Raw genomic sequence first — 15,682 nt, 5'->3', positions numbered from 1 at the left:
ATCGCCTCTTGCGAGGCGCTGGACACGTGCTCTTCCGAGCGCTTTGTTTGGCGTGAAGGCCCCAGCACGTTGGATGAGGCATTTGGGGGCACCTGCACGGAGGTAGATGGCGCCGTCTGCTGGGTTGGCGTAGAGTTGCTGTATATGCTACCGTAGGTAGCAGAGTTGCGCGTAGGTCCGCCATCTTGCCTGAGAAGCAACCAAGTCTATGCGGCGAAGCCGCGCTCCGTTTTTGCAGGCGACATGCCTAGCGTATCGTCGATCGACCGTGGGCGCTTTTGCACCGCTGTGCACCGCTTTTCCGCCTAATCGCAAACAAAGCGCATCGAAACAGCTGACTGGATTAGATTGTGAAGAAAAAGGCGCTGCCCTTTTTTAGCGCGGGGCGTAAGATGCAGCGCGTATATCAGTTTTTTTTTTTTTTTGAGTTGCATTCACCTGTGCACTTTCTCCGCCCTAATAACGTATGGGCACTCGCGTATCTAGAATAGATTGTGTATTCTATATACGCCGATCAGATGCAGCATTCGTGAACCGCGACGGTAACGATTAGATCGCACCGAATAAACTTAGGGAATATGGTGATGTTATTTTATAGATTCCGGAAATCCTAGAAAATTTTCGTGCGAAAAAGCTACTTCACAAGGCAGTATAAGGTTCGAAATAAGATAGCGTATTAAAACTGGACAAACTTTAGTAATTGAGGTAAACAATCAGATACTTTAATGACTTTCCTTCGCTTGAATACTGCTTGGCACTCAGGTTTTGTTTCAACAGAGATAAATACGCTACTAAGAGCAGAGCAGTGCTCGTTTAGCATGTAAACAGTAACAAAAAGCACCGAGCCGCAACTACCTCTTTTTTTGGCAATAAAATCACAATGCGAATTTCAGAGAAAAAAACAAACACTAGTATATGCGCGTGCAAATATTTTGATATAGTGAGCTTTATCAAGTGGCGCTCTTTTACAAAGGGAACTGTACTAAATATAATGAGGCTCATACTTGCTTATGTGCCATAGCTCTCAACATGTAGCCAGTCTAAAATATTACTGGTGAATCAATGACGAACCATTGCTATTTCGACTCTGGTACCCCATTAGATCTTGTGTAGGAACATATCCATCTACCAGCAAGCAATGGATATCAGCTACACCTGCAAGTGTGATTTCATTATGTGCCTTTTCACTGCAGGGATTCCAAAAGTAGCCTTCTGTGGGAGTGTAGCGAAAGTTTTTCTCACAGGATTGACATAGCTACATTAAAGGGAATAATTCAAAACACAGTTAGGCCCTTACCGTATGTTAAATGACGACATTCATTCCTCTTGCATCCTGCTTCACATAAGCTGTAGTAGATTAAATATATTTACTTAGTAGTAACCTCTTTCATATTCAGAAACAACCCAAGCAGTGCACAATCATGAAAATGTGAGCTGGCTTTTTTACGACACTTCTGTGAAAGCAGTGTGGTGCATCACACGCAGAAAAGTGATAATTCCAGCTAAATCTTCTGTATAACTCTACGTGCTTCCATTATTTAAAAAAATACAGACTTGCAGTAGCTTTTAATATTCCAGCTGTGAATTCTTTTAGCACAGCCCAAAAAGCATGTAGCTGTTAGTCAAGCAATTTCATCTCATACGTACTTGACGCAATAGGCAGTTGGCTGAAAATTTGTTTGTTCAGGTGTCTTTACCTGAACATCCTTCACTAGTTTTACAAAAGAAGAAAAACAATTACTGCAGTAAGGTGTCACGAGGCAGGCCGACGAAACAAACGTGAGATGCGCTGCGCACGTTGCGTTGTTGCTACGCAGCTAGCACGCACGTGGAGAGCGAACGGCAACATCGGCCGGATTGGATTTCAATTTGACTGGCGATAACTTGTGTCAATCCAGTTCGCTGCAGCGGCGGCGTCGGGAAATACAAAAATTGGCCCGAACATCTGCTTCTCCGCAATGCACGGTTGCTTGGCTACCACGTGATGACGCTCTGCCAATAGAGGCGCTAGCGGCGTGATAAAACAGACGCGCAACTCTGCTACCTGCGGTAGCACATACAGTAACTCTAGGTTGGCGTAGCAGTGCTAGCTGCATCCGCCGGGGGGGGGGGGGGGGGGCAGATGGCGTCACTGCCGCCTCATGCCCCGTTCACACTGAGACATTCGGCGTCTGGAGCGGCGCCCAGTTCGGCGGCGGCGAAATCCGCCGGAATAGCCCCTTCCGCGCCGATCGCTCCCGGACCGATTTTTGCGGCAGCTGCCGCCGGATTGCCTCGCCGCCGCGCGGCGCTGACCAATCGGGGAGCGCGAAACAGAACTTCCAAAGATGGCGGCAGAGTCTCACGTCATGTCGCAGTCGTCGAAGTCCGCCGCGACATCCACATCCCAAATGCTCATCGAACTGGTGCGCAACCACCCAGTCCTCTACGATAAGCGCCACTTGAAGCACAAAGACAACGTGCTAAAGGACGACTTGTGGCACGAGATCGGTCGCGAGCTTGGGTTGAGTGGTAAGTGCGTGTTCTGCGATCTTTGTTTCTTGATCATTTACATGTACCAGCTGCGCATTGCGATGCTAGAGCTTCGCGCTAGGGTATCAAAAAAGTTCTGAAGTCGTCCATAAAAAAGTCGCAACGCTTGTTGCTCGGCTAGCGCACGCGTTTGTTTTTGTTCTACGGCCTGCCAGCCGAGTGCACACGTGCGCCGAGTGCGCTGTTTACATTTATTTATTTATTTATTTATTTATTTATTAGATACTGCCAACTGCCTCTTGGCAGTCCAGGCAGGAGTGAGTGTATACAAAGTCGGCACTGCAAGTCAAAATAACAAAAACATGGGTTACAAGGAACCATAAAAAAAAAATGCTTAAATATACAGACTATTGCATCGGGAAAGGCAGCATGTACAAAATTTACATAAATAGGAAAATGGTGATTCTAAAACGGACACGCTTCATTGCAAAGATTGTACGGCAGACACAAATGATTCAACCGAGGACATACAAGCGACTTCTTGCGGTAGAGCATTCCACTCTGCTATAGTTCGAGGAAAAAACGAGAAGCGATAAGCAGTAGTTTTAGTCGGTGGCATCACAATCGTTTTGCTGTGCTTGCGTCTGGTTTCTCTTGTTTTATTAAAATTGATGTATATGTCGGGATCCATTTTTGTTTGTTTATTGACGATATTAAACAAAGTTTGTAGGCGATGCAGTCTACGCCGAAATTCTAGCGATGGGAGGCCAGACCGTGTTCTGAGATCAGTGATCGAGACTTGTCTATTATAAATATTATAAATAAATCTAAGGGCTTTCTTTTGCACGCTTTCAATGTTGTTGACACCGGTCTTTGTGTGGGGATCCCAGACAGCATCGGCATATTCAAGCAGTGGTCTAATGAGTGTCGTGTAGGCAGCGAGTTTAGTCCTACTAGTGCAATGTTTGAGCCGGTGTTTAATTAGCCATAGCTTCCTTAGCGACGCCGAAACGACGTATTGGACATGAGCGTTCCAGGTTAACTTCGAGTCAATAACTACACCCAGATACTTAAATTTGTCAACCGTCCTAATTGCTACATTATTGATTTTATATGTACAAATTGATGGTGCTTTCTTTCTTGTAATCATCATTTGAGTACATTTTGAGGCATTTAAGTTCATACGCCAGGATTGACACCAATTATCGATTGCATTAAGGTAATCCTGTATAGCAGTCTGATCATGGGGTGATTGAATGTTGTGGTACACAATACAATCATCAGCGAAGAACCGGCATCGTACCGGGGAATCAAAGGACAAGTCATTCAGATAAATCAAAAAGAGAAGAGGTCCAAGTACTGAACCTTGCGGTACACCGGAAAGTACGGGAGCAGGTGAAGAAAATGAGTTTCCTATACGGACATATTGTGTTCGATTAGTTAAATAAGAGTCAAGCCAGCGAAGAATTTGTTCATTTTTCAGCGCACATTGTAGCTTGAGCTTTAGCCTTTGGTGACAAACACGGTCAAATGCTTTCTGAAAATCAAGGAAAAGCACATCTATTTGCCCGCCGCAGTCCAGCGCTGCCATGACTTCATTGGTAATATGTAGAAGCTGAGTAACTGTAGATAGGCCACGCCGAAATCCATGCTGTTTTTCCGAAAAGAAATTATTGTTTTCCAGAAAGGTGCTCAGGTGCTTAAAAACATAGTGCTCCATCACCTTACTAGCGGTGCAGAGAAGCGAGACGGGTCTGTAATTAGTAATACTGAGTTTATCTCCGGACTTATGGATGGGAATTATCTTTGCTGCTTTCCAATCGTTAGGAAGGACACCTTGCTTTAGACTTTCATTAAATATTATGTACAGATACTTTGCGCACCACTCCGCATATCTAAAAAGAAAATTATTTGGTATGTCATCAGGACCAGCAGATTTCTTTATCTCTATGTTTAATAGGGACGAAAGGATACCTTCTTCGGAAATAAAAAGGTCTGGAAGTTCGCAGCCAGAACCTGAAAATTCTAGGCTATCGTCTTCAGTACCGCGTAGAAATACCGAAGCAAAGTACTCGTTGAACGCTTCCGCAATATTCTCGTTGTCACTGGTCTCGGTATCATTCAATCTGATTTTGGTGACCGGGTTCTTTTTCTCGGTTATGTGCATCCAAAACTGTCTTGGGGCGTTAGATAAAAAATAGGGTAGTTTAACATTGAAAAAATGGTACTTTGAGTCTTTTATTTTTTTCCTAAGTTCGGTACGCATTGACGGTAGCACAGAACGATCGACACAACTATTGGGGCGTGACAAGCGTTTTAAGCGGCGCTTTAGCTGCAGTATGTCCCGAGTGATCCAAGGGTTATTGCGGGCCATTCTCTTGCGTTTTGTTGGAATGTACCTGTACATACATTCCCGCACAGCGTCCTTAAAATGCATCCATAAATCGTTGACACAGGTTACACCTTGATTTGATTTTTTAAGAAAAATGTCGAAATCTTGCTCTAAGTAGTCGATTAGACTTTCATCAGCAGCTCTCCCAAAATCCAAGACTTCTTTGTCTGGACAACGGATAATATTTTGCTGTAGATTGCTTTTAAGCAGAATCGCTTCATGATCTGATATGCCTGGTAAAACTTCTACAGTAAATCCTGTTTCACTGACTGCTTAAGATATAAGAACAAGGTCGAGGATAGTTTTTGAGCTTGAAGTAACACGTGTAGGTGTTCCTACTACTTGTTTTAGATTAAAAGAAAACGCCAAATCGAGCAGCATTTCAGCATGTTGACAAGAATGCCGAACACAGAGATCGTCCCAGTTTATCATTGGTAGATTAAAGTCCCCGCATAAGATGATATGAGTATAGTGTTTACTGTGGACGTAAAGAAAATCATGCAGCGATTCCAAAATTGAGATATCTGCATTCGGAGGCCTGTATATTACGCCAATAAGAACCTTACATTTGAAAGACGGTACTACAATCCAAACCATTTCAGCAGAAGTATTGTGTGGAATGGATGTGAATGGGAAGCCATTTTTAATTATGGTCGCGACACCACCCCCTCTCGAGCCACGGTCGTGGCGAATTATGTTGTACGAGCTGGGTATTATGTCAGAATCAGGGATAGCATCATGAAGCCATGTTTCTGTTAGAAGCGTGATGTCAGGATTGTAACTAAGAAGTAGGCTCTCAAGGTCATCAGACTTGTTCACAACGCTCCGGGCGTTAACATTTAAAACAGTTAAACATTCTCTGAATCTAAACAGCACAGGGCCACGGATATTGTAGCGATGCCTTTGCCCGATGCTAATGCCTTTCGGCGCGTCGAACGAGACATTTGGCAGGCGAGTCATAGGGCAATATAAATACATTGCGCACTATGGTATTTTGATTTAATCTGTTTTTATATATATATATATATTCTCCAAGGAAAATACTTTTCAGTGAATGTGTAGGCTAGCATTGCACACATAGTATTCCACTGCTACATTATTAATCGGCATAACAGTGCATGCAGTAAACGTCAATCATACCGATATAAGGAAGTGAATGGCTAAGATTTCACTTGTGAATGGCTAATTACATCTTTGACCGCATGCTAAACCTCTGCATGTATGTGTCAATAAAAAGTGAAATCTTTGCAGGAATGGCAGTACAAAACAAATTTAAAAACTTAAAGGACACGTTCCAGAAGTATCGGAACAAAATAAAGGACTCTATGAGAAGTGGAGCAGGTGCGGCTGACGTGCCGACAGTGAAATGGGTTCATTTCGAAGCGATGTTGTCTTTAATGGGCCCGGTGATGCAAGAACCGATGTAAGCTCAGCATGACTGTTTTGGTCTACTTTTATTACTTCAATTTCAGTCAATTACAAGCAGGATATGAACAAAATAATTACAAAGGAAAAAACACTCATACATCCTATAGACACAAAATGCTCTTTATTTTACATACACACAGTTGGTCAACTAATTTGCAAGCAAAATGTACATTGAATGCACTGCAACGGAGGGAAATGAATGGCTTGGCGTCAAGGTACAACAGTAGTACACAAGTGATGGCGCAGTGTGCATAGAGAATAAACACTGTGTCCATGTAAAGGGAAGAATTGTCAATAACTGTGCAAAGATTGATGAATAACCTTTATATAAGTGGCAATGTGAACGTGTCAATAGTCATGCAGTTACACTCAGAGCAACACGCACACATGATGCGATGGCAAAGCTAAATATTTCGTAAGTATTGGTATGTTGGCCACATCCTCACTTTTGCATAATATAAACATAACACTTAACGAGTAACTGCTCTGAACTACATGTGCAGGAACAATCACTAATGAATAGCGAAGTACTACTAGATGATTTTTGCATGATGAATAATAACAGTAACATATTTTCGAAGTTGGCTATGAAATGACTTGCGTAACCTACGGCGTGGTAAACATAAGTATCACATTTTTTTATTTTTTCAGCATCTGCACAAACATTGATTTCCCGAGCCGTGAAGGGTAAGTTGGAAGGCACCTCTCACAGCACTTGGACAAAAGAAATAGAGAAAGCTTGCAATGAAGCCCGAATTTTTTCTATCCGGGCAAACAATTTTAGTGGTCATAAAAAGCAACGATGTGCAGGAACTTTTCGTCAGAACGGTTTAGCTTACTTAAACATAAAATATTATCCACTCAACTGAAAGGGGATTTTACTGCACACCCGTGTTGTCTGATGCCAGTTCAAAATCGCCTGCAGCTGAAGAGTACAATGTCTAACAATAACACATTTACTTTTCAGCACAAAAGGTTTGTTAGCAAGGTGTAGGCTACTCTAAAAGGACAATTTTTAAAGTTTAACAAGGCAAACCTTGTTGCCCAAGGCCAATTCAATCTCTCTGGCTAGAAGAGGCTAAACTCAAACATTCCACACATTTTATTTCCTTCTCATCTCGACTTGAAGCGCGCACTTGTACCACATAAGATCCCATTTTCATGGAGACGGAAAGCAACAAAATGGAGTCTGCACTGTGAACATTACTCTTCAGCAGGTCCTCGCAATATGTGCAGTTACATAGAAGCATAAAACGCATGCATACCTTCTGGAAGAAGTGCAGACCATTACAGGAGCTCAAATAGTCTGCAAATCTGCACGGATAACAAAGAAGCACTTAACGAGCTAGTCTCGTGATTTATCTTCCTTTGCAATTATGCGCTCCACGAGCTCAGCTCATCTTCCCTCCTGAAAGGGTAAATGGACTCGTATGTCAACAGAACCAAATAACTGCACTGAAATTGCACTGAGTTCAATGTATTGTGGCTTCAGTAGGTATTTTCATCACTGCATGGCACACATTTGGAAAATTCCACTGAAAGATCTTATTTCTCAAGTTGCCCTACATAATTTTGCGTTGCTTTAATAAAGCAACTGTCCATGTTCATTTCATGCAAACAATATTCTACAAAGCTGTGAGGAATATCTGAAGCTCAAAAGTGTTTCGCGTGCTTTTTTTGGTGAATGACGCATAACACAGAACACCAGTTGTGCTTCGCCAAAGCCAGCTGGAGGATACCATTTACGATGCAAGCTCCGTAGACAAGCTTTCCGGAGCAGGATCGTCGCCACGTTGCGTGACACCTGCAGTCATAGAACCAGATAGGTGAGAGTAATGTTAAGAGTGTTGACCTGAAAATCCCCAAAAATAAGCTTGACTTCATTCTTTTGTTTAGGTTCAGTGCAATCTATATGTGGCAACAGCATTTTTTTCTGCAGGTCAAGGTACAGCAGGGATACCGACTAAGAGGCAGCATTTCATACTGAAAGGCAAGTAGTAGCATTAGGATCATTTAAAAAGTCCGCATGCATGCGTGCTATTCTATCCACAGATATTATGTGAATTTGTAGCACAGCTTGTGATTGACAATGTAAACTTAAATTTTCTCCTCTGGGTGAACAGGCCACGTAAGATCCCCAGACTGTCATCCACTGATTCCAGGTAAGATCAGGGCACACACAGTGTGAGGATTATGTTGCTCAAGTATACACCATTTTTCTTTTTTTTTTTCAGATCTGCACAATCAGTGTCGCATGTCGACATTGCGTCAGAGTGTCTAAGCAACTGCGTGCAGTAAAATCATCGCAGTCATCGAAAGAAGCACACGACCTACCATACTTCTTCAGTATGACAATTGCCCAACAACTGCGTCTACTGAATACGCATCAGCAAATAGATGCAATAACGGCGCTACAAAAGGTCATGCATGACAAAGTGATGGAAGCAAAGCTGGAAAGGGACGTGTCAAAATTAGCTTCGTTGCTGAATTTTGCCTAATACAAGGACCCTCAGTGTCCAATAAACTTTTTACTCACCACTGTACAGTGTTCTGTCCATGATCATGGACTCTTGCCAAGGGATCTGGCCATCAGTGACGAAGTACTTGGCAAGGTCGTCCCGCATTTTGTAGGCAGCTCTTAAGAAAGAAGTATCACACAATTATGCATATGCAGGAGTAGCAGTAGCAAGCAGTGGACTACCCAAAGTCATGATTTTGCATGCTTCCTGGGAAGTTCTCCATGATTATGTAACGTGCCACATGAAAACTTCGTTACCTGGTTGAGTGACAGCATGTGCTACGCAGAGGTGGCAGTGCATTGTTGCTGCTGTCCTCGGCCCTCCAGCTCCCTTCACTGATGTTTCCCTGCCAGTCTACATGGTCAGCTGTTCCAGGAGGGCAGTATGCAGATCGGGAAGTGGGGGACTCCTTGAGCAGGAAGTTGTGCAGGACTACACAAGCAGAGTTAATCCTTCTCACATTCTCGTCCTTAGCTTTGAACGGGCGGCGCAGGATGCGCCACCCCTGTGCCATTATGCCAAAGGCATTCTCTATGACCCGACGGGCTCTGCTAAGACGGTAGTTGAAGATCCTTCTTTTGTAGGTCTCGACAAAGTGGCTTGATGAAGAATCACCTTCTAATGGCTGCTCCTCTGTGCTAGCAGGCAAAAATGGGTGAAGACCTGCATGACAAGTTAGGCACATATTGAGCTGCAAAAACAAAATTTTCTGTAACAGCAGTGACAATGTCCAAGCAACAAGGCGGAAGAGCAGTATGTGCATCGTTACTTGCTTTTGTACTACTGTATTGTACTACTGTATTGTATTGTATCTGTACTACTGGTAACCAGAACAATACTCCACTCAAACCGAATTAAATTGGTGCTAGGGGAACTCTGAACCGGTAACCAGAACGATAAATAACCTGATCTTCAAAAGGCGAATCAAGATGAATCAATTGTCCAGTGTTGCGCACTAACCGCAACTGAAAACAAGTCGTTCTGCCAGGTTGAGTCCCTGGTTAGAATTACTAATGCGTTTTACAATGATAAATCTACACGCAGAGCGAAACATTAAGACGCAGTCGATACATCCTTACATTTAGACGGCTTGTTCAGGTCTCTTCATGTCCGCACAGCATACCTCTCGTTGACGGCAGCCAAGGACCTCTCAAAAAGCTCACTGACTTCAAGTAGCCACGGGAGGGGGGCTCGCTCACCGTTGCATTCTGCGCATTCACAAGCAAAACAAAACGCGCGCCACGAATATGATACGCGCCGACTTCTCGCTCACGTGGAGTGAGCTGATCCGAACTGAAGCGCCGCACACCGACCACGCCGCCAAACAGAGGAAAAAAAAGAAAATGGTGATACGTCATCGAGGAGAGGCTCCGCCCCTGCACGGATTTGTTGTGAAAACAGTCGCACCCATCCTACTATGCGGCTACAGTGCCGCGGCCAGTTGAAAAAAAAATGAGTGTGTGGCTCGTTCATTGACAGCAATGTTGAAAATTTTGTGGAATTTGCACTATGAGCAACTGACTTCGTGTACGGTGAAGTGTACCGCTATCAGTCACCTTCAGCGAGAAACCTGAGAGATCGCTTGAACCCTCTGTAACTGTACAGCGATGAAGAATTTTGGTCAAGATGTCGCTTCTCCAAGCAGTCTGTTGTACTGATACTGAAAAAGCTGTGGCTCAACAGAATTGATGATAAAAGAGGAGAGCCTTTTCCGCCTGTGTTAAAGCTCCTCATCACACTCAGATTCTACGCAACCGGCGCGATGCAGACTGTTGTTGGCGCCCTCATGAACGTGTCGTAGCCATCCGTGAGCAGGAGCATCTGGGAGGCGACACAAGCAATCTGCCTGGGACTGTTCCGCAAGTAAATGCGCCTACCGACAAGTGCAGAAGTGAAATCCGTCAAGACAAGATTTTATAATGTCACTAGCTGCATCGACTGCAAGCACGTGCAATTCATCAGTCCTGGAGGAGACAACGCAGAAGTGTACAGGAACAGAAAAGGCGTGTTCTCGATAAATGTGCAGGTAAATTGTGGCCGTTTTATCTTTTACTTGTTTTCAAGGAATACTTCGTTGATTGACGCCCGCGAACTTCTGTGCGTTAGTGACATGTCGACGTACCTAAAATACTATTGCACAATGAGTAGCTGTGCGTACTGTGTATATCACAAGTTTAATTGAACGATATAATACGTTTTTCTGAGTAAGTTGATCCAGAACACAAGAAACATTGCAGACGAGTCTGTCCTGTGTATTAATTTCCTGTCGTGTATCCGTGTCATTTTAACGTGGAAGCTGTTTATAGCTCAAGTAATGCATTTCACTGATAAGAAAATTTACAGAAGAATTGGGTTAGAGTGCAAACGGCAGACACTGCCAATCATGACAGAGATGGCAGAAAACTAGGTGGGGTGATAAAGTTAGGAAATTTGTAGGCATAACTTTGAGTCAGCTAGCGCCAGACAAACGCTCATGTGGGGGGGGGAGGGGGCAGTGGACATAAACATAGGCTGATGATGATGAATGCATGTCACAAACGTTTTCTTCATTCTGCGTTGAAGTTTTATTGTGTGCAGAGGAACGCAGTATTTCTAAAATCACTTTTTCTTTGCTGTTCCAGGCTGTGACAGGACCCGAGCTTCAGTTCTTTGATGTTGTTGCAGGTTGGCCTGGTTCTGTTCCCGACAGCCGAACTTTTGAAAACAGTCGTGTGATGACATCATTTGAGCAGAGAACTGTGTCTGGCATGCTTCTGGGAGACCAGGGATACGCTTGCCTGCCATACCTCATGCCACCCCTGAAATACCCCAACAGCTGCAGAAAAAAGGCAGGATGCATATTTAAATTCATCACCTTTATTGATTCTGTGCGGTTTAGCAGTGTACATGTACCTTACGGTGATTGCCATAGAGAACATGCACCACTTGGATTTAAGGATATAAAGTTAAAGAAAGTGCTTTGTGCATGAAACAGTGCAGCTGGAAAGTACCCTTTGTTACATGTTGCTCAAGAGCTGCCATGCACTTTATGTAGTGCTTTAACGCACTACTTAACATTCAGTTTTGATGGTAATGTACGCCGGATGTGTGTATACAAAAAGTTCGAACATTTAAGCTCATCTGTGGCCTGACAGGCCGACTGATTTATTTGAACTAATTCTGCTGTAACTTTGTGTACTTTTGTGAAGATACAACAAGAGCCAAATCAAAACGAGGAACTCAGTAGAGAAAGCATTTGTAGTTTGGAAGAGGTGGTTTGGCTGCCTGAAGACAAAGCTGCAAAACAAATGAATGAATGTTTGATGTCTTATGGGCAAGGGCCAAGTATGGCCAAAGAGCGCCATGTCCGTGTTAATGAGTTTGCAGTGAAATCATGAGTTCTATGAAGTTGGTGTGACGTGGCTGTAGAGGGACCTTAAAAATGGTCGCGCTAAAGTGCGTAAAATCTGTATACATAATAAGATTATGGCGATGACTTATGACGTGTACTAAGAACGATAACACGCATTTAAAAAGAATGATATGATGTCTAAAATATATCAGGTTATATAAGATATGCTAGAGCACTACTGCCTCCTTAGAGCCCTTGAAACACAAGGGCCTGGAGGCATGTGCTGTTCTAAACAATTATCGCAGCGGCATCCTCTGGAGCGAGGATGCTCTACGAATTTAATGGGCTTATAACGTGTACAACTACATCCTTTAAGAAGTCGAGGACTGCCTCTGTGTTAAAAAGCGGTTCCTTACCAAGAAACATAGCCGGGTGTAGAGGGATGTAATAACGGTATGCAAGCGGAAAATGTTTCTTTCTTTCAGGTTCGACTTTCCGACACTCCAAAAGGACATGGAGGACGGTCAGCCTCTCACCTCATCTACCACAGGTTGGAGGTGCACTTCCAGTAAGTCAAAAATGATGGGTCGCAAATGTGCATCCTATTCTGAGGCGACAGAATAGGACATCTGTTCGCCAAGATTTTGTTGGGGAGGGCCAAAAACCTAACTGTGGCTTAGTAATGTGCAGTTTATTATTTATTTCTGCGTCCCACATGCGTTGCCAGTGGTTTCGTAGTTTTTTTTTCGTATGTAAGGTTTCAGGTCTGTGAGAGGCACCAAAGTAGTATTATTAACAGCAGAGGGTGCCATTGACGTAGCCATCTGGTCTGCCAGAACGTTACCTTCGATTCCCCTATGGCCAGGTACCCAGCATTATGATGATATGCTGGCTAGATAGATAAGCTTTGCACAGGTCGGAATAGACCTCAGTAAGTATAGGATTTTTCTGTTTGTAGGGTGACATTAAGGCCTTCACCACACTTAAGGAGTCTGTATATATTACGGCTTTTTGGAGATTTGAATTCCTTATATGCTTTACAGCCGTAAAGATACTGGTTTCCGGATGTAGTACATCGGATTCCGAGAAGGATGGACCGACGGCTGCATAGGACACCCCGTCGCGTGACTTCGATGCATCTGTGTAGAACTCCGTGCAGGAGTATTTGTACTGGAGTTCCCGGAAATGCATTTGGATTTCAATTTCTGGAGCATGCTTTGTGACTTGCACGAAAGATATATCGCATTGTATCAGCTGCCACTCCCAAGGAGGTAGCAGCTTGGCTGGATGCATTAGGCGGAGCTCGAGGAGTGGGACATGCATTTCATCACTAAGCTCCCTCGCACGCAGCGAGAAAGGCTGTCTTACGGAGGAACGATTATGAAATAGTGTAGCATATGTCATATCGTTAATGGTATTAAAAAACGGATGTTGAGGATCAGAGTGGACTTTCAGAAAATATGTTTGGCTGATGTATGTTCTCTGCAGATGAAGTGACCACTCATTTGATTCTGCTTATAAACTTTCAATAGGACTTCTGAAAGCTTCAGTGGCCAGTAGGATTCCTAGATGGTGGACCGGATCTAGCATCTTTAGCGCGCTCGGGGCTGCAGAATGATAGATCACGGCACCGTAGTCCAACCGTGATTGACTGAGGCTTTTGTAAAGATTAATTAAAGTGTTATCCCACACAACATGGGGCAGCGACAGGAAATGTTTAAGTCCATTGTTTTTGTGCATTTGACCTTGAGGTACTTTATGTGTGGAATAAAAGTTAATTTAGAATCAAGTATGATGCCTAAGAACTTGTGTTCTTTGTTCACAGGAATCGGCTGACCATACATTTCGATACTGGGTTCTGCAATGAGCCCTCTCTTTCTTGTGAAAAGCACACAATAACTTTTGTTTTTGTTTTTGTTTAAAGCACACTTTAAATCCGTTTTCTTCTGCCCATTTGGACACTTTGTTCAAGCCCTGTTGTACTTGCCTCTCACATACTGTAAGGTTGCAGGATTTGAAACCTATCTGTATGTCGCCTACGTAAACAGAATAAAAAATGGCTGGCGGTAATGAAGCACGAAGGGTGTTCATTTTCACGATGAAGAGCGTGCAGCTAAGTACACCTCCTTGAGGTATACCAGTTTCCTGTATAAAAGGTCGTGACAATACATAGCCGACTTTCACGCGGAATGTACGGTTGGACAAATAGCTTTCTATTAGGACGAGCATATTGCCACGGATGCCAATTCCCGACAAGTCTCTCAAGATTCCACAGGGCGACGTAGTGTCGTACGCCTTCTCCATATCGAGGAATACCGATAGGAAATATTGCTTATGTAGAAAGGTGTCGCGAATGTTTCCCTTAATGCGCACAAGGTGATCGGTTGTGGACCGCTCTTCTCCGAAGCTACACTAAAAGGGATCGAGCATATTGCTGAGTTCAAGGAAACGTACAAGTCTGCGGTTAACCATTTTTTCAAAAAGCTTACAAAGACCATTTGTAAGAGCTATCGGACGGTAACTTGCCGCCAAGGAAGGGTCTTTACCCTGCTTAAGAACAGGGACCACAATCACTTCTTTCCATGTGGATGGGAGGTATCCCTTAGCCCAAATAGCGTTGAAAAGTGTGAGTAGTGTAAGTTTGGTGTCAGTATGTAAGTTTCTGATCGTGTCATGTATGACTCTATCAGGTCCCGGTGCAGTGATTTTGGATGTGTTCAAGGCAGCTCTCAACTCAGCAATACTGAAAGGCCGGTTATAAGGTTCATTCTGTCTGGATTTTCGTATTATTGGCTTACATTCTTCTATTTGTATTTCAAAAAGGATTGCAACTAATGGTTTGAACTCGACACGCTCTCAAAGTGTTCCCCAAGTGAGTCTGCCTGATCTTTCAGTGTTTGATGATGTGTGGTGTTTTCTGGCGCAAGGGCCAGGCTTGGCCAAAGAGCGCCATGACAAGTAGTGACGTTGACGATGTATTGTGGAAGATGTGATTTGGCTGTAAAGTGGCCTAAAAATAGTCGCTGTAGAGTGCGTAAAATCTACTTGCTATAAAATTATGGCGATGACAAATGACGAATACTATGAACATTAAAATCCATCGTAAAAGGATGATGCAGAATAGAAAATATATGAGATAGTAAAAATGCCTGGAGCACTGTTGCCTCACCAGAGCCCTTGAGACACAAGGGCCTAGAGGCACGTGCTATACGAAAGAACTATCACAGCGCCATCCTCTGAAGAGAGGAGACGCTACGAACATGTGGGGCTAACAACATGCAACACAACATCTTTCAGATAACTTAGGACTGCGTTAGTGTCGAAGAGCGGTTCTGGGCCGAGTAACATTACAGGATGAAGGGGAATATGCTGCCGGTATGCTAACGGAAAATGTTTCTTTCTATCAGATTCGGCTTTCCGACACTCCAGGAGGACGTGGAGGACGGTTAGCCTCTCCCCGCATCTACCACAGGTTGGAGGATCATTTTCAGTGAGTAAGAAGTTGTGTGTGCCAAATGTGTGTCCTATTCTGAGGCGACA

At 43.7% G+C, this 15,682-nt stretch overlaps 1 protein-coding gene across 1 annotated transcript in view; it reads right to left on the bottom strand.

The window, feature by feature from the left end:
• Positions 1-6,258: 6,258 nt before the first annotated feature.
• Positions 6,259-15,682, bottom strand: part of LOC142572918 (uncharacterized) — a 138,755-nt gene continuing 129,331 nt past the window's right edge. Inside the window, exons 3-6 of the mRNA XM_075682373.1 lie at positions 9,891-10,019; positions 9,069-9,474; positions 8,829-8,929; positions 6,259-8,096 (exon numbers count right to left, since the gene is read on the bottom strand). Of these exons, the coding sequence (XP_075538488.1) occupies positions 8,035-8,096; positions 8,829-8,929; positions 9,069-9,325 (420 nt within the window). The 5' untranslated portion in view covers positions 9,326-9,474; positions 9,891-10,019 and the 3' untranslated portion in view covers positions 6,259-8,034. The remainder of the gene's footprint in view (positions 8,097-8,828; positions 8,930-9,068; positions 9,475-9,890; positions 10,020-15,682) is intronic.

The sequence above is a fragment of the Dermacentor variabilis genome, chromosome 2, assembly GCF_050947875.1.
Source record: "Dermacentor variabilis isolate Ectoservices chromosome 2, ASM5094787v1, whole genome shotgun sequence".
NCBI lineage: Eukaryota > Metazoa > Arthropoda > Arachnida > Ixodida > Ixodidae > Dermacentor > Dermacentor variabilis.
The sequence above is the reverse complement of the archived record's forward strand: the minus strand, read 5'-3'. Positions and strand labels throughout refer to the sequence as shown.